At 28.5% G+C, this 22,335-nt stretch overlaps 15 protein-coding genes across 15 annotated transcripts in view; 9 read left to right on the forward strand and 6 right to left on the reverse strand.

The window, feature by feature from the left end:
* Window positions 1-65: 65 nt before the first annotated feature.
* EHI_044840 (chitin synthase 2, putative) lies at window positions 66-2,906 on the forward strand (the record flags this gene model as incomplete). The annotated part of the gene is made up of 1 exon (XM_652120.2): window positions 66-2,906. The coding sequence occupies one exon, from the start codon at window positions 66-68 to the stop codon at window positions 2,904-2,906; it is 2,841 nt and encodes a 946-aa protein (XP_657212.2).
* A 92-nt stretch (window positions 2,907-2,998) lies between these two features.
* Window positions 2,999-3,919, forward strand: EHI_044850 (70 kDa peptidyl-prolyl isomerase, putative; the record flags this gene model as incomplete). Its single annotated transcript, XM_652119.1, has 1 exon — window positions 2,999-3,919. The coding sequence occupies one exon, from the start codon at window positions 2,999-3,001 to the stop codon at window positions 3,917-3,919; it is 921 nt and encodes a 306-aa protein (XP_657211.1).
* Window positions 3,920-4,006: 87 nt separating this feature from the next.
* Window positions 4,007-4,897, forward strand: EHI_044860 (protein kinase domain containing protein; the record flags this gene model as incomplete). The annotated part of the gene is made up of 1 exon (XM_652118.1): window positions 4,007-4,897. The coding sequence occupies one exon, from the start codon at window positions 4,007-4,009 to the stop codon at window positions 4,895-4,897; it is 891 nt and encodes a 296-aa protein (XP_657210.1).
* Window positions 4,898-4,960: 63 nt separating this feature from the next.
* On the forward strand, window positions 4,961-5,935 carry EHI_044870 (uncharacterized protein; the record flags this gene model as incomplete). The annotated part of the gene is made up of 1 exon (XM_652117.1): window positions 4,961-5,935. One exon carries the CDS (start codon window positions 4,961-4,963, stop codon window positions 5,933-5,935), a length of 975 nt encoding a protein of 324 aa, XP_657209.1.
* A 95-nt stretch (window positions 5,936-6,030) lies between these two features.
* EHI_044880 (nuclear transport factor 2-like export factor 2, putative) lies at window positions 6,031-6,429 on the forward strand (the record flags this gene model as incomplete). Its single annotated transcript, XM_652116.1, has 1 exon — window positions 6,031-6,429. One exon carries the CDS (start codon window positions 6,031-6,033, stop codon window positions 6,427-6,429), a length of 399 nt encoding a protein of 132 aa, XP_657208.1.
* Window positions 6,430-6,578: 149 nt separating this feature from the next.
* On the forward strand, window positions 6,579-9,543 carry EHI_044890 (helicase, putative; the record flags this gene model as incomplete). Its single annotated transcript, XM_652115.1, has 2 exons — window positions 6,579-6,873; window positions 6,971-9,543. The coding sequence occupies 2 exons, from the start codon at window positions 6,579-6,581 to the stop codon at window positions 9,541-9,543; spliced, it is 2,868 nt and encodes a 955-aa protein (XP_657207.1).
* Window positions 9,544-9,752: 209 nt separating this feature from the next.
* On the forward strand, window positions 9,753-11,774 carry EHI_044900 (EF-hand calcium-binding domain containing protein; the record flags this gene model as incomplete). Its single annotated transcript, XM_652114.1, has 1 exon — window positions 9,753-11,774. One exon carries the CDS (start codon window positions 9,753-9,755, stop codon window positions 11,772-11,774), a length of 2,022 nt encoding a protein of 673 aa, XP_657206.1.
* A 55-nt stretch (window positions 11,775-11,829) lies between these two features.
* On the reverse strand, window positions 11,830-12,296 carry EHI_044910 (uncharacterized protein; the record flags this gene model as incomplete). Its single annotated transcript, XM_652113.1, has 2 exons — window positions 11,830-12,011; window positions 12,065-12,296. The coding sequence occupies 2 exons, from the start codon at window positions 12,294-12,296 to the stop codon at window positions 11,830-11,832; spliced, it is 414 nt and encodes a 137-aa protein (XP_657205.1).
* Window positions 12,297-12,735: 439 nt separating this feature from the next.
* Window positions 12,736-13,692, reverse strand: EHI_044920 (uncharacterized protein; the record flags this gene model as incomplete). The annotated part of the gene is made up of 1 exon (XM_652111.1): window positions 12,736-13,692. One exon carries the CDS (start codon window positions 13,690-13,692, stop codon window positions 12,736-12,738), a length of 957 nt encoding a protein of 318 aa, XP_657203.1.
* A 122-nt stretch (window positions 13,693-13,814) lies between these two features.
* EHI_044930 (eukaryotic translation initiation factor 4 gamma, putative) lies at window positions 13,815-15,128 on the reverse strand (the record flags this gene model as incomplete). Its single annotated transcript, XM_652110.1, has 1 exon — window positions 13,815-15,128. One exon carries the CDS (start codon window positions 15,126-15,128, stop codon window positions 13,815-13,817), a length of 1,314 nt encoding a protein of 437 aa, XP_657202.1.
* Window positions 15,129-15,686: 558 nt separating this feature from the next.
* EHI_044940 (T-complex protein 1 subunit eta, putative) lies at window positions 15,687-17,269 on the forward strand (the record flags this gene model as incomplete). The annotated part of the gene is made up of 2 exons (XM_001913352.1): window positions 15,687-16,610; window positions 16,691-17,269. The coding sequence occupies 2 exons, from the start codon at window positions 15,687-15,689 to the stop codon at window positions 17,267-17,269; spliced, it is 1,503 nt and encodes a 500-aa protein (XP_001913387.1).
* A 474-nt stretch (window positions 17,270-17,743) lies between these two features.
* Window positions 17,744-18,346, reverse strand: EHI_044950 (uncharacterized protein; the record flags this gene model as incomplete). The annotated part of the gene is made up of 1 exon (XM_001913353.1): window positions 17,744-18,346. The coding sequence occupies one exon, from the start codon at window positions 18,344-18,346 to the stop codon at window positions 17,744-17,746; it is 603 nt and encodes a 200-aa protein (XP_001913388.1).
* Window positions 18,347-18,679: 333 nt separating this feature from the next.
* On the reverse strand, window positions 18,680-19,219 carry EHI_044960 (uncharacterized protein; the record flags this gene model as incomplete). Its single annotated transcript, XM_652107.1, has 1 exon — window positions 18,680-19,219. One exon carries the CDS (start codon window positions 19,217-19,219, stop codon window positions 18,680-18,682), a length of 540 nt encoding a protein of 179 aa, XP_657199.1.
* A 157-nt stretch (window positions 19,220-19,376) lies between these two features.
* EHI_044970 (malic enzyme, putative) lies at window positions 19,377-20,840 on the reverse strand (the record flags this gene model as incomplete). The annotated part of the gene is made up of 1 exon (XM_643498.1): window positions 19,377-20,840. The coding sequence occupies one exon, from the start codon at window positions 20,838-20,840 to the stop codon at window positions 19,377-19,379; it is 1,464 nt and encodes a 487-aa protein (XP_648590.1).
* Window positions 20,841-21,652: 812 nt separating this feature from the next.
* EHI_044980 (tumor suppressor candidate 4, putative) overlaps window positions 21,653-22,335 on the forward strand; it is a gene marked incomplete at both ends in the record, with an annotated part of 789 nt that continues 106 nt past the window's right edge. Inside the window, one exon of the mRNA XM_001913354.1 lies at window positions 21,653-22,335. This exon is cut by the window's right edge and continues 106 nt beyond it. Coding sequence (XP_001913389.1) covers window positions 21,653-22,335 — 683 coding nt within the window.

Below are 22,335 nucleotides of genomic sequence, written 5' to 3' on the forward strand. Positions count from 1 at the left end.
TAGCAAAAGTAGTTATTGGTGCAATGTTAATGATTTTTAATACTGTACTTATAACAATTCACAAAATGTCAGTGAGTTTCCTTATTACTCAATTATTTATTAGACACGATGCATTTGTACCAAATGTAATTGTATTAACTTTTGCACCAATGATGTTACTATTTTATTGTTTTTATAAATATTTGTTCTATGAAGAAACTCCAAAACAGTCGTTTATTTTTTATTTATTAGAAGGAATTATTGAAGGGGGGTCACAGGGGATTGCATTAATAATTTTAATTTTCTTTTATGAAAATACACAACAATATATTACTATGTTATATATTGAGTTAGTATCATTTGTACCATTTATTTGTTGTTCAATGCCTAAGTTAAAACGTTGTCAATTAAATGGAATTATATTATTAATATCATCAATATTTCCAATTGTAACTGCAGTTATAATTAGTATTCATTATAGGTTTTATTGGCAAATTATTACAGTTGATCTTTTGTTTGTTGCTCCTTATTGGAGGTCATACTTAACAGGGTTGTCTAGGGGTTATATAAAACAAATAGAGAAACATCGTTATTTTACTTCATTTATTAGAGAATTAACAAAAATTATTGGTTTAATAATAGGTTGCTGTTTTGTGTATTACACTAATCAAATTAATCCAACTGAACGTTGGTTGATCAATCAAATTTATCTGCTTCCATTGTGTTGCAGTTTATTAATTCCTTTTATACTTCAAATTACTATTTCTTGGGGAATGAAGGCTGCTCTTCCTATTACAACAGCAACACTACCAATGGTAATATCAATTATTATAGCTCTCTTACTCTATCTTTCAACATGTCATTGGTATTGGATACCTGAAATTTTTGAGGGGATGTGTATTTATTATGCAGGAGATACTGACTGGTGGTTTGTTGGATGTTTTATTGGAGTATTTGTTTCATGTTGCTTATTTTGTAAAAGACTTGTTGAACAAAAGAGGTATATAAATAAGACAAGAGATGTATGGAGTATTCCTGATGTTTGTTGTGTTTCATTTTCGAATTCATTATTATTGAATAGAAGAACTGATGACATTATTCAAAACGAAATGAGGGGAAGTGATGAAAATACATTTAACACAAAAAGAATAGTTATATGCGCTACTATGTACCATGAAACAGAAGTTGAGATGACTCAACTAATAGAGTCATTCAAACGACTGGATAACATACCTTCATCTAAAGATCATATTGTATTTTGTATTATATTTGATGATTCATGCACAGTTGATAGACTAACATTATATTTCAATTTATTTGCTGAACAAATTATACGATTATTATATCAGGAAGGAGTAAAAATGGAATATAAAGTTCAATGGTTTGGTGCAATTGCTTTAGGAGTTTTTAAGAATGGAACATCATTAACAATATTATTTAAAGACTCTCATTTAATAAAGAAAAATAAACGATATAGTCAGTTGATGTTATTTAATTACGCAATCAAAACTTATGGAAAAGAAAATACATTTATTCTATTTACTGATGGAGATACGTACTTTTCTCCTTCTTCAGTAAGGAAATTATGTCTTGAAATATCATCTAACCCAAGATGTGGTGCAATTTCTGGGAGAATATATCCAGATGGAAAGGGAGTTTGGGCATCCTTTCAAAAGTTTGAATACGCGACAAGTCATTGGTTACAGAAACCAGCAGAGGAATTACTGGGGTCTGTTTTATGTTGTCCTGGTTGTTTTACTTTACTTCGTCTTGAAGCGATTTATGAAGACAATTTAAGAAATAAAAGAATATTTGACAAATATTCAGAACCACCTCAAAGTGGTCTAGGTATTTTAACTCATAACTTTGGTGAAGATAGGTGGTTATCATATCTTCTTATTGAAAGAGGATGGGAATTAAAGTATTGTTCTATCACAAAATCTAAATCTTATTGTCCTACTACAACACAAGAATTCTTTAATCAAAGAAGAAGGTGGTTGACTTCCACTTGGGCTAATCTTATTATGATTATCAAAAATTGGATCAGAATTAAACGAAATAATAAAAAAATTTCAACTGGATTTATGATATATACCCTTCTCAATTTTATTTCATCTTTTACTACTCCACCTACTACTTTATTGTTGATTTATGGGTTTTTAGTCAATTTAGAGGTTCCATATACTCATATTATTGCTTTAGCACTTTCTGTCTTTCCTATATTAATATTTTTAATTATTGAAGTTGTTGTTCATTATTTACCTGCACCATCCTTCGAAATATGGTGTATTAATATTATTAGTGGTATTTATGGAATAGAGATGTTGTTAGTTATTGTTAATTTAATTTATTCTTTGATAACTATTCAACAAATATCAATAAATTTGATCTTCTGTGGAGCTTTGGTTATTGTTTATGTAATTACAATTGTTCTTCATTGTGAATTTAATCGAATTGTTGGAGGAATAATAACAATTTTCCTTATACCAACAACAAACATCTTATTAATAATATACTCTTTTATGCATATGTCTGATGTATCATGGGGAACAAGAGAACACCATCATGAAGACACTTTACAAAAAATTGTTTATGCACAAAACTCAGACATTAATTATATTGATCAAATACCAATATTTACACCAGAGTCTTCTACTGAAAAACACAATAAAAAGATGAGAAGCAACTTGAAGAAAACTCAATTTATTACTATCCTTCTTTTTTTCTTCACAAGTTTGTGTTGGATTATTCTTTCTCTTTTGTTAATGTTTTTAGACTATCAATACCATTTAAAGATTATTGGAATTTCATTTTCTTTTATGATTGTACCAACATGTTTGACTATTCTTTTAGTTGGAGTACAGTTTATTTGTATGCTATTTCATAGAATAGATTCGTTGGCATTCATCCTTTCTCATTCAGAGTAATTAACTTTTTATAAAATGATTTTATTAATTTATTTTTATTATACTTTTAATAAATTGATAAAGAGATTAGATTATTGATTATTTAGGTATTAATGAATTGTTACCACTATGACCATGATTCATCAGACGACTGTTCTTCTTGCGACGATGAATGTGAATGTTGTGGAAGTCATGGACATCGTAATGATGTCCCTGAACAGAAAAGAGTGCCTAATTTATTCTATATTAAAAGAGGAAATGGAATAGAGAAAGGTAATGATGGAAGTAAGGTAATAATTAATTATACAATGAAATTTTCTGGGAATGTTATTGAAGAAAGAAATGGTTATGAGATGATTATTGGAGGAGATTATAACAGTATTATTTGTGAAGGAATTGAGTTGATGGCTGAACATATGCATGAGGGAGATATTTGTTCAATGGACTTACTCCCAGAACTAGCATTTGGTGATAAAGGAGATGAAAAACGCCACATTCCTCCTAATGCTCTTATTCAAATGAAAATTGAATTAGTTCATTTGGACAAATTCCCAACACCATTTACTATGGATGGTGAACAACTTTATCCATATGCCTTAAAGAAAAAAGAAGAAGGAAATGTTTTTATGAAAGAATGTCATTATCAAAGATCTATAAGAGCTTACCAATGTGCCTTAGAGTTTCTTGAAGAAGATTATCGTATTCCTGCTGAAATTAGACAACAAGCTTTTGAACTAAGGCATGTTCTTCATAACAATTTATGTGCAGTTTATATTCATGAGAAGAAGTTTAAATATGTTGTTGTTCATGCAAGTATTGTTATTAAAGAAGATAGTTGTAATTGGAAAGCTTTAATGAGAAGAGGAACAGCTTATTTGAATATGGATAAATTAGATAAAGCAAGAAAGGATTTAGAAACTGCCCAAGACTTTGAACCTGATTCAAAAGATATTGCTCTTCAATTAAAAATCTGTAGACAACGCCAAGCAGCAAATTTAAAACGAGAAAAAGGAGTTTATTCAAAAATGTTTTAAAGAATAATATTATTGTAGTTTATTTTTCTTATGAATATAGTTTCAATAAAATAAAAGAACTTGGGTTTTGGGTTATGGTATCTCCAAATGAAAAAGGGATTATTGGTTAATAACCGATATGAAATTACTAATGAAAGAGTTGGAGATGGTCAGCACAGTGAAAATTATATTTCTATTGATTTGTTTGAAGGGAATGATGTTATACTCAAAAAGATTCAATCTGAAGAAGAGTGGTACAATTGGAATAATATTTGGAGAATAATGAAACAAAAACCAAATAACAAAATTCTTCAATTGTTTGACTGCTTCCAATGGAATCATTGTTTTTTTGTAGTATCAGAAAAACTTTGTTATACTCTCAGAGAATTATTAGATTCTGATAGTGGTTATGTACAACACACAATCCCATCACTAATTCATTGCTTTCAATATACGTTAAGATATTTGGAAGAATTAAAAATTATTCACTGTGATATAAAACCAAGTAATATTATGATAAATAACAATGGTGTGTATAAATTAATTGATTATGGGAATGCTCTTATTGATTATCATTCTTCTGGGAAAGAATATGTGCAATCAAGATGGTATCGAGCACCTGAAGTTATTTTAGGATGTCAATGGACAAATAAAATTGATATTTGGAGTGTTGGGTGTGTATTATTTGAATGTATTATTGGAGATGTATTATTTCCAGCAGATAATGATGTTGACCAACTAATGATGATGAGAGAAACCATTGGATTATTTCCACCATCTCTCCTATGTCAAGCAACTCAAAATGTTAATAATGTTTTTACTCCAGACGGTCATTTAATAGAAAAATATGAATCATTAATAGAAGAACGAAACATCAAAGAATTATTAGGAAGTTGTGAATATAATGAAGTGCTTTGTTTGGTTTTAGAATTAGAACCTGAAAATAGAATGACACCACTTGAATTTTCTTCAATAACAATAAAGTATATTGATCAATGATTTGTGTTATTTAATTTTTAGGATAAAAAATAGTAAAAAAATAACTAAAATTTTTTAATAAAAATGAATAGTTGGGAAGATAGTGAATTGGAATATTCAAGAAACTTGATTAATAAACTTCATGTCCTTCTTAGCCGATTAGGAGATCTTCCACAGAAGTTTATTGATAATGTTAGAACAGTTCAAGATGATTTTCTTCAAGAATTTTCATCAACAACCCAAGTTGTTGTAAATCTTTGTGCTAAAATTTTAATGACTGATGTAAGAAAATCACCAACAAGAGACCCTCCATTAATATTAAAAGAAAAAGGTTCAGAAACTTATTCATCTGATTCAGAAACTATACGAAAGAACAAAAGAAAAGAAAAAATTGCTGTTGAAAATGAACATGATGAAAAAGTAAACAAATATCAAAGAGAAATTAATGAATTAAAAAGTGCTCAAGAAAGTATGTGGATTGCTTTACAACTCACTAATAATAAATATACAGAATTACTTCATTCATTTGATAAAACTCAAATTCTTTTATCACAAAAAAATCAAATGTTGAATATGTGTAATTCTTTACTCAAAGACAATCAAATTTATCAAACTTATCTTACTTCATTTGATAATAAACAAAATCTTATTGTTAATGAAAATACTCCTTTTTGTGGATTACTTACTTCAAATGAAATTATTCAAATAAAAGAATGGACTCAATGTAAATCATTCAACCTTCTTTATCATGACGTTACTCTCCCCAAAGAACCACTTTATTCTCAAAATGGGGTTATATCATTCATGAGAAATCAACATCAATCAGTATTTGGGTTCTTTACTAAAGCCTCAATTCAGCCAACTACTCATTGGCAATTACAAAAAGATTGTGAGTTTTGCTTTTCTTTACGTTCTTTATTCTCAAAAGAACCATTAATGTTATTATGTAAAAAAGATGGTAAAGTTAAACAGGTTTCTTCTTCAGAATATGTTCCTCCGACATTGATAGAAATGACTAGTTCATGTGCAAAAGAATTTATTTATCTTTCATTGAATTAAACTTTTTTTATTTCTTTTAATTCAGGTTTTTCAATTTATTAATTGCAATAAAAATTTTGTTATTTCTTTGGAGCTTCATCTTAAAAATCATTAGTATGTCATCAGCTGAAGAAAGTATCACACAAACTGCCATTGCTGCTCATGAATTTGTTCAATTATATTATGCATTATTCCAATCAAGAGTTGACGAATTATTAAAAATGTATCATCAACAAGCTGTTAGTAACTGGAATGGTAATTTTTTTAGTGGAATTGCACAAATTAGAAATCATTTAATTTCATTAACTCCAGGAAAATATGACATTGAAACATATGACTCACAACCCATTGGTGATCTTGCACAAGGAGGAAGTCTTCTTTTCATTGTTACTGGTCGTGTTAAATATAATAACAACGAAAATAATTCCAGAGAATTTTATCATCAATTTATTCTCTCAAGATCGTCAGAGAATGTTTGGTTTATTGTTTCAGAAAACTTCAGATTACTAAGATAACAAAATAAGTCATGAGACTAATCGAAATAAGGTATTATTAAAAGGAGTTTTTAAAATGATTGGTTTAGGTTTTATATGTATTGTTTCTTGTCTTTTTTATTAAAAAATGAAAAATCTAAAAAAATCTGATCTTCAATCACTTTATCTTAATGAGTAGAACTGAAACCCCGAGTCTTGAAGATTCTATTGATATAATTAAACTGTTGCGTAATAAAAAAATAAAAGAACTAAACAAAGGAATTCAATTTAAAGAATTAGATAATGATAAGAAGATTGAACACATTAAAGAATTAATTCTTATAGCAACAGAAGATCCATCTATAGAAAAAAGAAAAAATAATAAAAAAGGAGCACGAAGAAGTATTCAAGATGAGGAAGATACAGATATAGAGTCAGTGGTTCAATCAATTTCAACAGCAATGTATTTTGAAAATAGTCCACCTTGTTTGTTAATTTTGTGTTAATTATATTTGAGTTTTTTAAATTGAAAAAGAACAAGTATAAGTATTATTTAATATCTAACAAATAATTAATCTATAAGATATTAAAAATGGACAGTTGAAACCATTTCAAATTGATGCCTTAAATTGGTTAATCAGAAGACATCATCTTGGGGTAAATTCAATTCTTGCTGATGAGATGGGGTTAGGAAAGACATTAGAAAGTATTAGTTTATTAGGATATTTATATCATGTACAAGACTGTCATGGACCACATATTGTTATATCTCCAAAATCTACAATTGACAATTGGAAAAATGAAATTAATAAATGGTTGCCATCAATAAAAGTTGCTCTAATGGGAGGTACAAGAGAATCAAGAGAGGATTGTAGAAAAGAGAATTTTGATAAAGATAAACTAAAGGCTGATGTGATTATTTGTAGTTATCAAGTTATTTCAAAAGAGAAATCACTATTAAAGAAACAAAAATTTGTATATTTAATATTAGATGAAGCTCATAGTGCAAAAAATGAAAATACACGTTTCTATAATGACTTAAGTGAAATTAATGCATCACATAAACTATTTCTTACAGGAACACCATTACAGAATACATTACATGAATTATGGTCATTATTACAATTTTTATTACCTGAAATATTTAATACAAAAGAATTAGATGAAATATTTGAATCAATTGAGTCAGATAAATTTCAAGGATATATTGATTCTATTAGAGATTTTATTAAACCATTTATGTTGAGAAGGTTAAAAACAGATGTTCAAAAAGAATTACCACCAAAAATGGAAATTAAAATCTTTGTACAACTTACACCATTTCAAAAAATTTGGTACAGAAAAGTATTAATGGGTGATGTAACTGTTATTATTGGAGACAAAATTGTTAAATCAAAATTGAATAACACTATGACTCAACTAAGAAAAGTTTGTGACCATCCATATCTTATGCCTGGAGCAGAGCCAGAGCCATATGTCAATGGAGAACACTTATGTCTATCTTCTGCTAAGATGATTGTAATGGAAAAGTTAGTTGAAAAACATTTAAAAAATAATGGAAAAATATTAATATTTTCACAAATGACAAGGATGTTAGATATTATTGATGATTATCTTGTGTTTAAAGATATTGAGCATTATAGAATTGATGGACAAACACAACAAGAAGATCGTGTTGAACAAATTAAAGATTTTAATGACCCAAATGGTAAGGTTAGTATTTTTCTGTTATCAACACGAAGTGGTGGGTTAGGTATTAATTTACAAAGTGCTGATACCGTTATATTATATGACTCTGATTGGAATCCACAATCTGATATTCAGGCAATGGACAGAGCTCATAGAATTGGTCAAACTAAACCAGTTACTGTTTATCGTTTAATTTGTGAAGGAACTGCTGAACAACGATTGATTAGAGTTGCAGAAAGAAAATTAATGTTAAATAGACTTGTAATGCAAAGTGGAAAAACAGCAACAGAACCAGCAATTGGGAAAGAAGAATTGTTACAAATTATGCAACAAGAATTAACTGGGTGTTTAAAAGAAGAAAGTGATGATAAGAAAGTAAAAGAAAAAAATAAAGATTTAAAGGATATTGATATTGAATCAATTATTCAAAGTGGAAAAGAAAAGACACAAGAACTAAAGAATGAAATTGAAAAAGAAACAGAGACAGCAAAAAAAGGAATGATGAATTTAACTAATTTTGCATTTGGAGTTGAAAAAGTTGATATAAGAGAATTTGAAGGAAAAGTGTTTGGGCAAAATGATAATTTAGAAGATTTAGAACGTTATAAAGAAAATATGAAATTGGTTCGTACTGAAACATTAAAACAACCTCCTGCTATTAAATTTAGAGATTTACAATTTCCAAGTAAAGAATTACTTCAACTTTTAGATAAAGAAAATGAAGAATACAAACGACTAAATGCAACGTTCAAAGAAGATCTTACATTTGCTATATTAAAAGGAGATTCATTAGATCCAATATTACATCCAAAATACCTTAGTGATGAAGATAATCAAAGAAAAGAAAAGTTATTAAAAGAAACCTTTTATGATTGGGATGATAATGACTTTAGAAAATGGAAAACAGCCATGAAGAAATATGGTTATGAAAAACTAGATGAAATTAGTACATATATGGGAAAAGATAAACAAGAAGTTCAAAGATACAATAATGTTTTTATTCAAAGATATAATGAAGTCAATGAAGGAGAAAAACTATACAATTCATTATTTAAAAGTGAACAAAAAAGAAAATTAAGAGAAAAAGAACAAGAAGACTTAGCACAAGCTATCAAAGCTAAGCCTGATGATATGACAGTACTAACTCCATACGTTTATTTTGGAAATTCTCAAACTGATCCATTAGTAGATTCAATGATGTTAAGAAAATATGCAGAATATGGAGAAGACTGGGAAAGGATCTTAAAAGAAATCAAAGAACATCCATTATTTGTGTTTAATATCTATATTAACTCATATACTCCACAAACTGTTAAAGAGAAAATCAGATTTCTAATACATAATGTAGAAAAGACTAAAGAAAAAATGACAAAAGAAAATGATGGAAATATTGTATTAGATAAAATAGAGATTAATGATAATTTTGAGAATAAAAAAATGAGAAAAGAAGATGATAATAATGATTGATAAATTAACTAAATTTATTTAAAAATCTTATGAATTTATATTTATTCCTAGAAACTGGATAATCAAGAAATATCTAGATTCCGGAATTAATTCTGTTTAAAAAACTTGAAACAAGATACAAAAGAGACAAAAAAAGTAGATTTCTTTACTTATCTTGTCATGTCTTGACTTACTAAAATCTCAAAAATCTTATTAAAACTATTTATAATATGGCACGAGAGATATTTATTGAAAGATTTAATAAATTATCTAGAACTTCAACATATGAATCAATTACAAATGACATTAATGACTATTTTTTTTCAAAAAAATCAAATTTTATTGAACAACTTATTCCTGCAATTGTTAAAGAAAAATATGATGTTATTAAATACACAAGAATATGTCAATTTATAGATGCTTTTATTTTTAAATATAAAACATTTACGGTTGCCCATATTGCTGCCATTGTATTTCTTTTACTTGATCCATCTAAAAACTTAAAAGTTAAGAGAAGTGATACTTCAAAATATTTTACTAAAACATCAAAAGCAAACTCAAAAAAATTAAAGAGACTAGAAAAAGAAACTGGTGTTGATAGTAATGGTTTATATAGTATTGATGAATTTATTTCATTATATGAAAATGTTAATGAAGTTCAATTAGACTCATCTACAGTTAAACAATGTATTTTAGATTGGTCATTTAAATCGTTGTTTGATCAATATGCTAAAGGAAAAAGTTATATTAGTGATAGCGATGTACTTGAAGGATTACAAAAACAATTTAAAATTAAAGAACATGTGAATGCTTTAAAAGTAGTGATTAGACTAATGGATACGTCCCGTGTACATAAATTTAAACTGTATGAATTTAATGAGTTATGTCTTCAAATTGCTTTTGTAGAACAGAAAGTTGGAATTAATATTTTTTCATTAAATGTTATTTCATTTAGACTACTTGACAATGAATATAATGGATTTTTAACATTACAAAAATATTCAAGGTTTCTTCAAAAATCTGGCTTTGATATTAAAAAAGATAATGTTAAAAAATCTATTAAAGAACTTGACAGCAATGGTGATGGTGTTCTTCAAATTGATGAATTTATTCATGTAAGTAATGGATTATGCACATCTAAAATACCAGATTCTTTCTTTAATAATTTAAGAGCAAGAAATCAAACTGATTTAAAGTATGACAGTGAACAACCTCAAAATATGAGAACTACAATTCAAATATTAAGAAATGATAATATTAAAAAAGAAAAGAATTGTAATTTAATAAGAACATCAATTACAAGTGATGAATATTCTAAACTATTTGATGAGTTATGTCCAAGTCATAAAATGAATATGGATAGTCTTAGAAGTGCTTTAATAACTGTTATTGGAGAAACAAACACACAAGCATTAAGAACTGCTCTACCAGTTATATTTAATGTTGGAAATATTAACTGTGATGGATACTTAGATAAAGAAGAATTTATTATTTTAATGACTCCAATTGGAAAATGTATGAAAAATAAAGTAATTACTGAAAGAGACATGTATGAAGTATTTTTTCATTGTGTTGATGGTGATCATGATGGTTTAATTAATAGTCAAGAAGTCTCATTTTTGGTTCAACAAATAGATGGAGATACATTAACTGAAGAAGAAGCAAATGACCTAATTAGAACATATGATGAAGCAGGAAAAAAAGAATTAAATTTGGAAGAATACTTATGTTATTTTATGCAATTGGATGAAATTAAATTAGATGATTCAGAAGAAATAAAACAAGAAAAAATGAAACGACAAATTGCTAAAACCTTTAGACTAATTGATAAGGATTATTCTAAGTCAATAGAATATGATGAAGTATTAAATTATGTTATTAATACAGTTGGACAAATATCACAGACTAATAAAATTTGTCTTAGTACAATGTTTTATGTTTGTGACGTTGATGAAAATAAGTCATTAGATCCTAACGAATTCTTTCAATTTTATTACTTATTTGAATATTATGTTGATGAAAATGGGGAATTTGATTATGTCTCTATTTATGTTGAACTCTTTGATATGCTTGATGTTAAAAATGAAAAAATACTACCACGATATATTGTTGATAAATTATTAGAAAAAATTGGTCGTCCTGAGTCGATTTTAAATTTCATGATTAAGTATGACTTAAACAAAAAAGACTTCATTCAAATAAATGAATTTGTCTTAGCTTTCTGTGGTAAGTCTCTTGATGATGGTATTTAGGCAAGACTTTTTGTTTTAAACAAACACTAAAAGACAACAATGGAAAAAAATTAATTTATTGAACTTCAATCTCTTTACTTTTTTGACTTTCAACAGATGAACGGTATTCAAATACATACTCATTACTAATTGTAATAGGTTTACTTTGTAATTCTTTTGAATATAAAAAAAGAAAGTTATCTAAAGCAATTTTTTTTTGTGCTTTATATTCATTAAATATTTTATTTTCAATTTCAGCTGAGAAATAATTATTAATTTTTAATTCATTTAAAAAATTGAAATAAACAAACTTCCTTGAATAAACTCTCTTTGGTATTTAATTGAATCAGGAGATTGTTTGAATGATTTTGGAGTGGGATGATATGAACCTTTTACTTGTTGCTTCTTTTGGTATGGTGACTCATTTCTTGAAGAATACTTTGTAGCTACTTTTCCTTTACTAACAGATTGAAACCCATCTTCATCTTCAGTTTCTTTAGGCTTTCTTTTAGATTTAGGTATATAGACATATGTTTTTGACATAAAATAATTAATATTGGGTTTTTAGTTAATTTTTTCTTTTTTATGATTTTAGACAAGATACTATTTAGAATGAAAAGAAACTAATATTTAAGACTAAATTTTTTAACAAAGAATTTTTGTAAAAAATGTTTTTCATTTTATTCACATTTTTATTAATCATATTTGTTCAAGGAAAAACAAAGGGATGTCCTTACGAAGACTCAATCCATTGCTCTAGAATTAAGGCTTTATGTAATGAAAAGAAGATAAATGGTTGTGGAGAAGTTTACTTGTCTTGTTTAAAACAACATCGTTGCCATCAAAAAAATAACTCTATCTTGGCTGGTGTTAAGAAACAAAAAAAAGTAACTGCAATGTACAAAATAATGTCTTAACTCATAACAACGATGAGCAAAAAGTAGTTGAATGCTCCAAACAAAAATTAATTAATCAGTCATATTTAATGATCTCTTCTTCTTTCTCTTGAATTTCTTGGTGGAGACCTTACCTCTCTATAGTCTCTAGAAGGAGAATAAGAGTTGTAACGATCTCTTGGTGAATCATACCTATGAGGAGATAACATTTGAGGTATTGGTTGTTCCATAGGTATAACTGGAACAGGAATTCCATATATTTTATTCAAATCCTCTACATACACATATGAGTTATCAAAATTTACAATGATATTAGGAGGAATCACTTCTGGAGAAATAATACACTTGCCAATTCTTTCGTCATACTCATCCTTTTTCATCCAATACTCTTTTCCCCAACTAACAATAAAAGGGGGATGACTTCCTGTATCATATCTGAATAAGAAATGAAAGACTGCCATAGCATCTTTTCTTGTGTATAATGTAATGAAGCAATGATGTTTTTGTGAAAATAAAACAATTTTTCTTGGAACACATATACTTTGGAATAATTTAGCAATACCCATTTCGTCTATTCCATCCGGTAAATTACCTACAAAAACTACATTACTATATAAATCAATTTTACCATGATCCATAGATAATGATGCACGTTGATCAACTCCTGGTTTTCGTTTTTCTAGAAGTTGTAATGGATGTGGTAAATTATGAAGTGGTTTTTCTTCACAATAATATCGTTGCGCTTCTATCTCATCAAAAATCCCATCATCATTATTCGTATCCTCTTTAGTTGAACTATTTATCTGTTGAAATGGATCTGCTTGGTTGGTTGAAGAATATGGTTGTGAATAGTTCTTTGTGTTATTTGTTGAATCTCCTGAATAAGGTGATGATTCAGTTGGTGTTGTGACAGTGGCGTATGGGTTGTCGATGCCATACGGATTTGACATAGAATACGCACTTGCGTATGGGTCATTTACATCACCGAAATTAACGTCTTGAAACAAAGCATTTTCGTCAATGCGAGGTTTTTCCTTTTCCATATAGTTTAAAGAATTTTTAAGATTTATTTTCATTTTATTAGCTATTATATTATTGTAATTTTTTTATTTATTAAAAACTTTTTTTCAAAAAACCAAAAGGATGAAGTAAATAGGTAGGTAATTTATTGGAATTCAAAGAAAGCACTCACAAGATCACCTTTTGTCTTTTTAAGAGCTGCATATGCTTTTTCGTGTGTGGTGTTAGCTTGAGACATAAGCACATTGACATCAGCTTCAACTGGAACATATCCATCATCTTCAACAGCTTCAGTGGTAGCTGGAGCACTACTTTCATTGACTTGTTCTTCTTTTTTCTCTTCAGTTGTATTTTGTTGTTCTTTCATGTTAGCTTGAAGTTGTTCAAGAATACGTTTAGTCTTTTCGTCCATATATTCATTTCTTGGTTCACCGTATACTACATAATGTTCACTTGATGGAAGTTTATAAACAGCTGGCTGATTAATAACGAATTTACTTCCTGCTCTTTTAAGTGAAAATTCAATAACATTTGGTACTTCAACAAGTCCAACTTTTTCAAGTGCTTTTCTTGCTTTCTTCTCTCCTTTTGACATTACTCTTTCAGATGGTGTAGTATCTTGAACCTCACTTTCTTCTTTATTTTCTTCTTTATTTTCTTCTTTATTTTCTTCTTTATTTTCTTCTTTATTTTCTTCTTTATTTTCTTCTTTATTTTCTTCTTTAACTTCTTCTTTAACTTCTTCTTTAACTTCTTCTTTAACTTCTTCTTTATTTTCTTCTTTAACTTCTTCTTTAGCTTTCTTTTCAGCTTCTTCTTTAGCTTTTGCTTCAGCTTCTTCTTTAGCTTTTGCTTCAGCTTCTTCTTTAGCTTTTGCTTCAGCTTCTTCTTTAGCTTTTGCTTCAGCTTCTTCTTTGGCTTTTGCTTCAGCTTCTTCTTTAGCTTTTGCTTCAGCTTCTTCTTTGGCTTTTGCTTCAGCTTCTTCTTTAGCTTTTGCTTCAGCTTCTTCTTTAGCTTTTGCTTCAGCTTCTTCTTTAGCTTTTGCTTCAGCTTCTTCTTTAGCTTTTGCTTCAGCTTCTTCTTTGGCTTTTGCTTCAGCTTCTTCTTTAGCTTTTGCTTCAGCTTCTTCTTTGGCTTTTGCTTCAGCTTCTTCTTTAGCTTTTGCTTCAGCTTCTTCTTTAGCTTTTGCTTCAGCTTCTTCTTTAGCTTTTGCTTCAGCTTCTTCTTTGGCTTTTGCTTCAGCTTCTTCTTTGATTCTGGCTTCTTCTAAAATTTTTTTTTCATTTTCTTCTTGTATCTTTTTTGCTTCAGCTTCTTCTTTAGCCTTTGCTTCAGCTGCTTTTCTAGGAGAAGCACGGACTTCAGCTACAATTCTAGCATCTTCTTGCTTTTTTTTGTCGTTATTTTCATAACGATCAATAAGAGATGCAATTTTACCTCCTCTATTCAATCTAGACATAGAATGTGAAATTTTCAGTTACTTCTTTGAGAATAAAACACATTTCTTTTTAAGAATCTTCTTGATGGAAGTCATTCTTCGTTTATGGTAAAACCCTTTTCCATTCAAGAATAGAATAAGTTTAGTTTTTTATAATTAAATTATCTTTGGAGATAATTTAGATCAAATAGGATTCTTTTTTTTGTTCTAGATAAACGCCAAATTACTATTAAATATTTATCTCTTTTCAAAGTTTACTTATTTTTTCACTATAACACAGTAAATTATTATATTAATTATATCATCTTTAAAAGAGGCTAAATTAAGGCTATTAGGTGGAGAATATATAAATTTGTTATTATAGTAGTTCTGTCTTGAAATTGCAGTTTCGTTTGAAAGATGTTCTTTGTATTTTTCCTTCATTAAATGAACAAAACTTTCAATTATTAAACCTTAATTTAAATAACACAAATTAAATAATTTGGTTTTATAAGACATTTATTTTATTATTTTGTTTAAAAAGAAATAAAAAAAAAAGAACCGTTAAACTTTAAATTTGTTAAAAGAAATATTTAAGGAATGAGTTACATGTTAAACCCAACAATTATCCTTCTCAAAGAAGGAACAGATACTAGTCAAGGAAAAGGACAAATTATTAGTAATATTAATGCATGTCAAGCAATTGCTGATATTGTTAAAACTACTCTTGGACCACGAGGAATGGACAAGTTATTTATTGAAAATGGGAAAATACTTGTAACTAATGATGGGGCAACAGTAATGAAAAATTTGGATATTGTTCATCCAGCAGCTAAAGCTTTAGTTGATATAGCAATGGCACAAGACTCAGAAGTTGGAGATGGAACTACTACTGTAGTAGTTCTTGCAGGAGAATTACTTTCACAAGCCAAGAAATTAATTGAAGATGGTATTCATCCACAAGTTATTATTAAGGGATATCGTATGGCATCAAATAAAGCTAGAGAAGTAGTTAATACAATGAAAATTGATTTTGATAAAAAAGATTTAATGGAATATTTAAAAAATTGTGCCAAAACATCAATGCAAAGTAAATTAATTGCTATGCAAAGAGAACATTTTACTAATATTGTTGTTCAAAGTGTTATGCACTTAGATGATAAATTAGATATTGATATGATTGGAATTAAAAAAGAACAAGGAGGATCATTAGAAGATTCATTTACATTAGAAGGAGTTGCTTTTAAGAAATGTTTTAGTTATGCTGGATTTGAACAACAACCAAAATTGTTTTATAAACCAAAGATATTATGTTTAAATATTGAATTAGAATTAAAGAAAGAAAAAGATAATGCAGAAGTACGTATTGATGACCCTACTCAATATCAAAAAATTGTTGATGCAGAATGGTCTATTCTTTATGAAAAATTAGAAAACATAGTTAAGTCAGGAGCAAATATTGTTTTATCTAAATTACCTATTGGTGACCTTGCTACTCAGTACTTCGCTGATAGAAAATCTTTTGTGCTGGTAGAGTTGAAGAAGATGATATGAAAAGAGTTTGTCTTGCTACAGGAGCTCAAATACAAACTACTGTTTCAGAGTTAAATGATAGTGTTTTAGGTACATGTGGAAAATTTGAAGAACAACAAATAGGAAAAGAAAGATATAATTTATTTAGTGGATGTACTGCTGCAAAAAGTTCTACTATAATTTTAAGAGGAGGAGGAGAACATTTCATTGATGAGGCAGAACGATCATTACATGATGCTATTATGATTGTCAGAAGGGCTTTGAAACATAAACAAATGGTTACAGGAGGAGGTGCTGTTGAAATGGAAATTTCAAGACAATTAAAAGAATATGCAATGACTATTGAAGGTAAAATTCAATACGTCATTCTTGGATATGCTAAAGCATTCGAAGGCATCCCAAGGCAATTGGCTGATAATGCTGGATTTGATCCAACAAATATCCTTAATTTATTAAGAAAAAAACATGCAGAAGGAGGTTTATGGTATGGTGTCAATGTTAATGAAGAAGGTATTCTTGATATGATGGAGGCTCAAGTTTGGGAACCTGCTTTAATAAAATTAAATGCTATTGCTGCTGCTACTGAAGCTGCTTCATTAATTATTTCAATTGATGAAACTATTAAAGCCCCAGAGCATACTCAAGGATAAAAATTGAATTGAACGAATGTTTTCAATATCGGTTAATTTCATTTAATTTTTTTGTAGAAGTTGACTTTGACATAATACTTGTTTTGAAGTACTCAGACTTTAACAATAATACTCAAAAACAAAGTTCAACCAAATGATGTTAAGCAATTTATATCATTCAATTGTATGTTATTCTTAATATTAATTTTTAGTAACTTTTTTCTTAAGCAAACTTTAATACTAATACATTCTTTTAAATGTCAGAGATGATTTTAAGAGAGATAATAGATGAATACTAAAAAGAAAAGAGGAGTAATGATAGGATGAATGAAGTAAGAATAAGAAGAGAGTAGTTATTTGAGACAAGATAAAAGATAAAGAAGAAATGAGTTGGTAAAAAGAAAAGAGTAAATAACTTAAAGTACAAAATTCAATTAGAGGATGTTAATACTTTTAAAATTTGATCACATTCTGAATTAGTTAATGTATTAAAGTCTATTTCAAAATCATTTTCATCGGATGATGTGATTTTGCTACTTTGAGTAAAATAAGGATGTTGTAGAGTTGTTTTGGAGATGCGGATTGGAATTTAGTAAGAAGATCTGATTTCTTTGATACTAATGATTGGTGTTGGTCAAGAAAGAAAGGGTCAATTAATTTATTGATATCGTAATCTTTGATTGAGTCAGGAGAATGGGAAAGAAGATATCTGTCAAATTCTTTCCGAAGATTTTCATCACTAAAGCGATTATAGCCATTGAGTTTTATTGAGTTTTGGATTTGTTTAATTTCACCAAAAAACATACACAGAAATTTTTGAGTTTTTTCATCGAGTTGTTGAAACATAAGTTGTGCTTGAGGATTAGTTTTAAGAAGAGTAACATGTTTATAAAGTTGAAATCTGTCTTCATAAGGAATAGAAACATTTCTGTAGAATTGAGAAAAAGCAGTACTGAGTGTAACCATATGGTCAATTGATGAATTACATCTCATTATTCTTTCATAATTTCCTTCCATAAACTTTGAAAAAGATGGGTCAATTACAAGAACCATTTTGAGAAAAGTAGAGCCATCTAATTTATACTCTTCATTGCTCATTGTTATATAGTTATTTCATAGATTAAAATTTAGTATTAACATATTCAATAATTATAATATATTTTATGGTTTTTTATTGAAAACAAAAAGATGATATTAAAACAGTTAATATTCTCTATTTTCTAATTACATTAAGAAATGAAATACAATAGAAATGTTATGACAATAAAAATAAACAGATTGGTATGAATAAAATGAAAGTTAAAGAAAAGCAATTAACGAAGTATTATCATAGAGTTAAAATGAATATGATGAACAACAATAATAAAAAAAAATCAATTTTGTTTTAACAATTAAGAAATTATATTTAATGAAGATTAATGTGAAAAAGGACTAATTTGTAATAATATAATTTTGAATAGTTTTGGATGAATCATTGAGAAAAGTATTCGACAGATTTGTATTATTACTTGAGTTAGATGTACAAGAAAGTTGAGAATCTAATTGTTGGATTTGTTGAACTACCGTTGGTGATAATGTATTATTAGAAATGTCATTGATAATGATAGAAATGTTATCAATTGAATTAGTACTATTCTGTGAGCTAACTAAGGAAGAAAGAGGTTGAATTTGATTTGATGAAATAAGTTGTGAGTATTGATGTCTTAGATTTTGGTTTTCAATGAGAATTGTTTGTAACTCATGTTCAAGTGACTTTTTCTTCTCTTCAAAAAGAGGTTGAGGTAGAGAAGGGGATTGTTGTATGTTTGTGTGAGAAGAAATGAGATAAGTCAATGTCTGTTGTAGTCTTTTTTCTAATAAAAAGACTCTTTCTTCTAGTTGAGATACACGTTGTGTAAGTCTGAAAACTTGATCATTTTCAGGAGATTGGGAGGTTATTTCTTGGAGAAGAAGAGAAGAAGGAAGTTCCATGAATGAAAGAGAAGAATAAAATTACAAGTTCTAAAGAAAGAAAAATTACAACAAAGATAAATACAAAATTCTTTTTTCCAAATACTTTATTATTATGTAAAATATATCAAAAAATACAAAAAAAAACCTTTAAAATCTTCTTAATTTGTTAATTGATTCATTTTCCAGTGACTTTGTTAATAGCATAAGCAAGACACTCATTAAGAGTTTCTTGTGGGAAGTCAACAATGTGTTTTGAATCTTGTAAGAGTTGTGCTGATTCTCTTGCTTCCTTAATATCATGTTCAGCAATATCATAGACTTGTTGCCAAGTAAGATCAGTAACACGTGCAACTCCGTCTTTAATAGCTTGCATAGCAACATCAGCTGCTTCCTTTGGGAAAATACCTGGTTCATCCATAGTACCAATAATATTGTCTGGATTAATACCTCTCTTCTCAGCAAATTCAGCAAGTGCTCTTGAGGCTGCAATTGCCATATTATCTGTAATCTTTCTTGCTCTAACAATTAATGCTCCTTTAAGAATACCTGGGAATCCAACTGAATTATTAACTTGGTTAGGGAAATCTCCTCTTCCTGTTGCTACAATATATGCTCCAGCTTCTTTTGCTTCATATGGATAGATTTCTGGAACTGGATTAGCACAACAGAATACAATTGGTTTTTCTCCCATAGACTTAATCCATTCAGCTTTAACTACTCCTGGACCTGGTGTTGAAAGTGAAATTAAAACATCAGCTCCAACACATGCCTCTGCAATACTACCAAATTTACTTGGATTAGTAGTTTCACAAATTTCCCATTTTCTATAGAATCTTGTATCTTTCTTAATATCTTCTCTTCCATTATGAAGTGATCCTTTACTATCAAACATAACAATTTTCTTTGGATCAGCTCCTGCTGTAACAATAAGTCTAAGGCATGTAGTATTTGATGATCCTGCTCCAATAAATACCATTCGGCATTCATGAATATCTTTCTTTACTAATTTTAATGCATTCAATAATCCTGCAAGTGTAACTGATGCAGTTCCTTGTTGATCATCATGCCATACTGGAATATCACAACTTTCTCTAAGAACATCAAGAATCTTATAACAATTTGGTTGTGAAATATCTTCTAAATTAATAGCTCCAAATGTATGTTGAATTCTTTGGACAAATTCAATAACAGCATCTGGATCATTCTTTCCTTCTTTATTCTTGGAATCAATACAAATTGGGACTGCATCAATTCCTCCTAAATATTTCATTAATAATGCTTTTCCTTCCATAACTCCAAGTCCTCCAGGTGGTGTAACATCTCCATCTCCAAGAACTCTTGTGGAATCTGAAACTACTCCTACAAAGTTTCCTCTTAATGAATAGAATAATGATGAATCATTGTTATCTCTAATATTTGTTGAGATTCTTGATACTCCTGGTGTATAATATGCATTAAACCAATTAAATCCTGCAAGTGTACATTTTGGCATAATTTGAATCTTTCCTTTATAAAATTTATGTACTTTCTCTGCTAATTCTTTGTAGAATTGTGTTTTAGCAACTGCTCTTTGTTCTTGTGAAAGTGTACTTGGAAGGCATTCTTCCAAATTAGAAAGATCTGCTTTTAATTGTGCCATGTTTATATCTTTTTTAGTTGTTCTCTTATTTTTATGTCCTTTGCCCCGTGGTGCCACATCCTTCTTTTTCTTTTTCTCTTCTTCTATTTCCTCTTTTTCAATGTTTTTTCTTCTCTTTTTCAACTTTTTCTCTCTTTTTCTTCTTCTTTATCTCTTCCTTTTTCTTTCTATGTCTTTTTTTTTTCTTTCGCTTTCTATTTCTCCTTTCTTTTCAACTGAACTTCCACTCCCTCTCCAATTCTTTGTATTTCTGTTGAATTTCTACTCTTTCGTCCTCTTTCTTCTCTCCTATCCTTTTTCTTTTCGTTGTGCTTCTCCATCATCCCTTCTTTGTCTCTCTCCATTTCTCCCCTTCTTAGCTACCTCGTTGTTCTCGTTCATCTTCTTATCCATTCTTATCCATTCATTACTTCAACTCTAATCTACTGTGTATTATGAATTTCTTTCTATGCGTTGGGTTATTGAGTCATCTCATTGCTTAATTTCCTGTTGCTACTAAACCTACTTTCTCACTCTCTTTTGGGTAGTCATTGGAACATGGTTATTGTAAACAGTGTTTTATTTGTTATATAAAAAACACACTACATAATAAAGAAAAAGAAATCCTTGTAAAGACATAATACAAATGATAAGAAAAATAATAGTCAGTAACACCAATAAAGGTTATTCAAAAGAACACAACACAAAGAGAAGTGACAAGAGAATTTCAATGAAGACAAAGAGAATAAAGAGAATAAAGAGAATAAAGAAAGAAAAGAGAGAAGAAAAGATGGATAATAAAATAAGAAACTAAAAAAGAAGAAACACAAGGAATGGGAACGAAAGTGTCAAGTATTTTCTTTTGTTTATTTGACAATACAAATGGGCCAATGGTAGTGTATCAAGACCCAGAAAAAGCAATCGAGGCGGAGGTATTTAGTTCAATATCAGATTTTGTTATTCCAAAAGAAGGATTTTGCAATCGATTAGTTAAAATTACGTCAGAAAGAAAAACGTATGTTGGATATCCCACGATGATAAAGCATGGGAAATATGGGAGAAATGCATTACTATTCAATTTATGTTTTGTATTTGATGAAGGAACAACGGATGGAGCAATAAGTTGTTATGAAGCGATTATTAAACAAATAAATAAAGAATTGAGAATATTAGAAATTAATGAAGACTATATAATAAAGGAAGAGAAACGTAAAGGGTTAGGAGAAATTATTAAGTATTTAAGGAATTGTTTAAATACATATGGATTTTGTAACGTTGAATTTGGAAATAACATACAAATGAGAGTGAGACTAGCAATTGATCCATCTAATCCAATAGAAGAAATAAGAATAGATGAAGTTCCAGTTAAAGTCAATGAATTAGGAGCTGGAGAAGAGGATATTGGAATAAATGAAATTTTACCATATATTAATGGGGAAAGAACAGGAAGAGAAATTATTGAAGCAAGTCATTCATGTTATGAAATAGTATCAGAAGGATTAAAACAACTTGTGTA

This window comes from Entamoeba histolytica, genomic scaffold, assembly GCF_000208925.1.
Source record: "Entamoeba histolytica HM-1:IMSS scf_1104750516975 genomic scaffold, whole genome shotgun sequence".
NCBI classification, from domain to species: domain Eukaryota; phylum Evosea; order Mastigamoebida; family Endamoebidae; genus Entamoeba; species Entamoeba histolytica.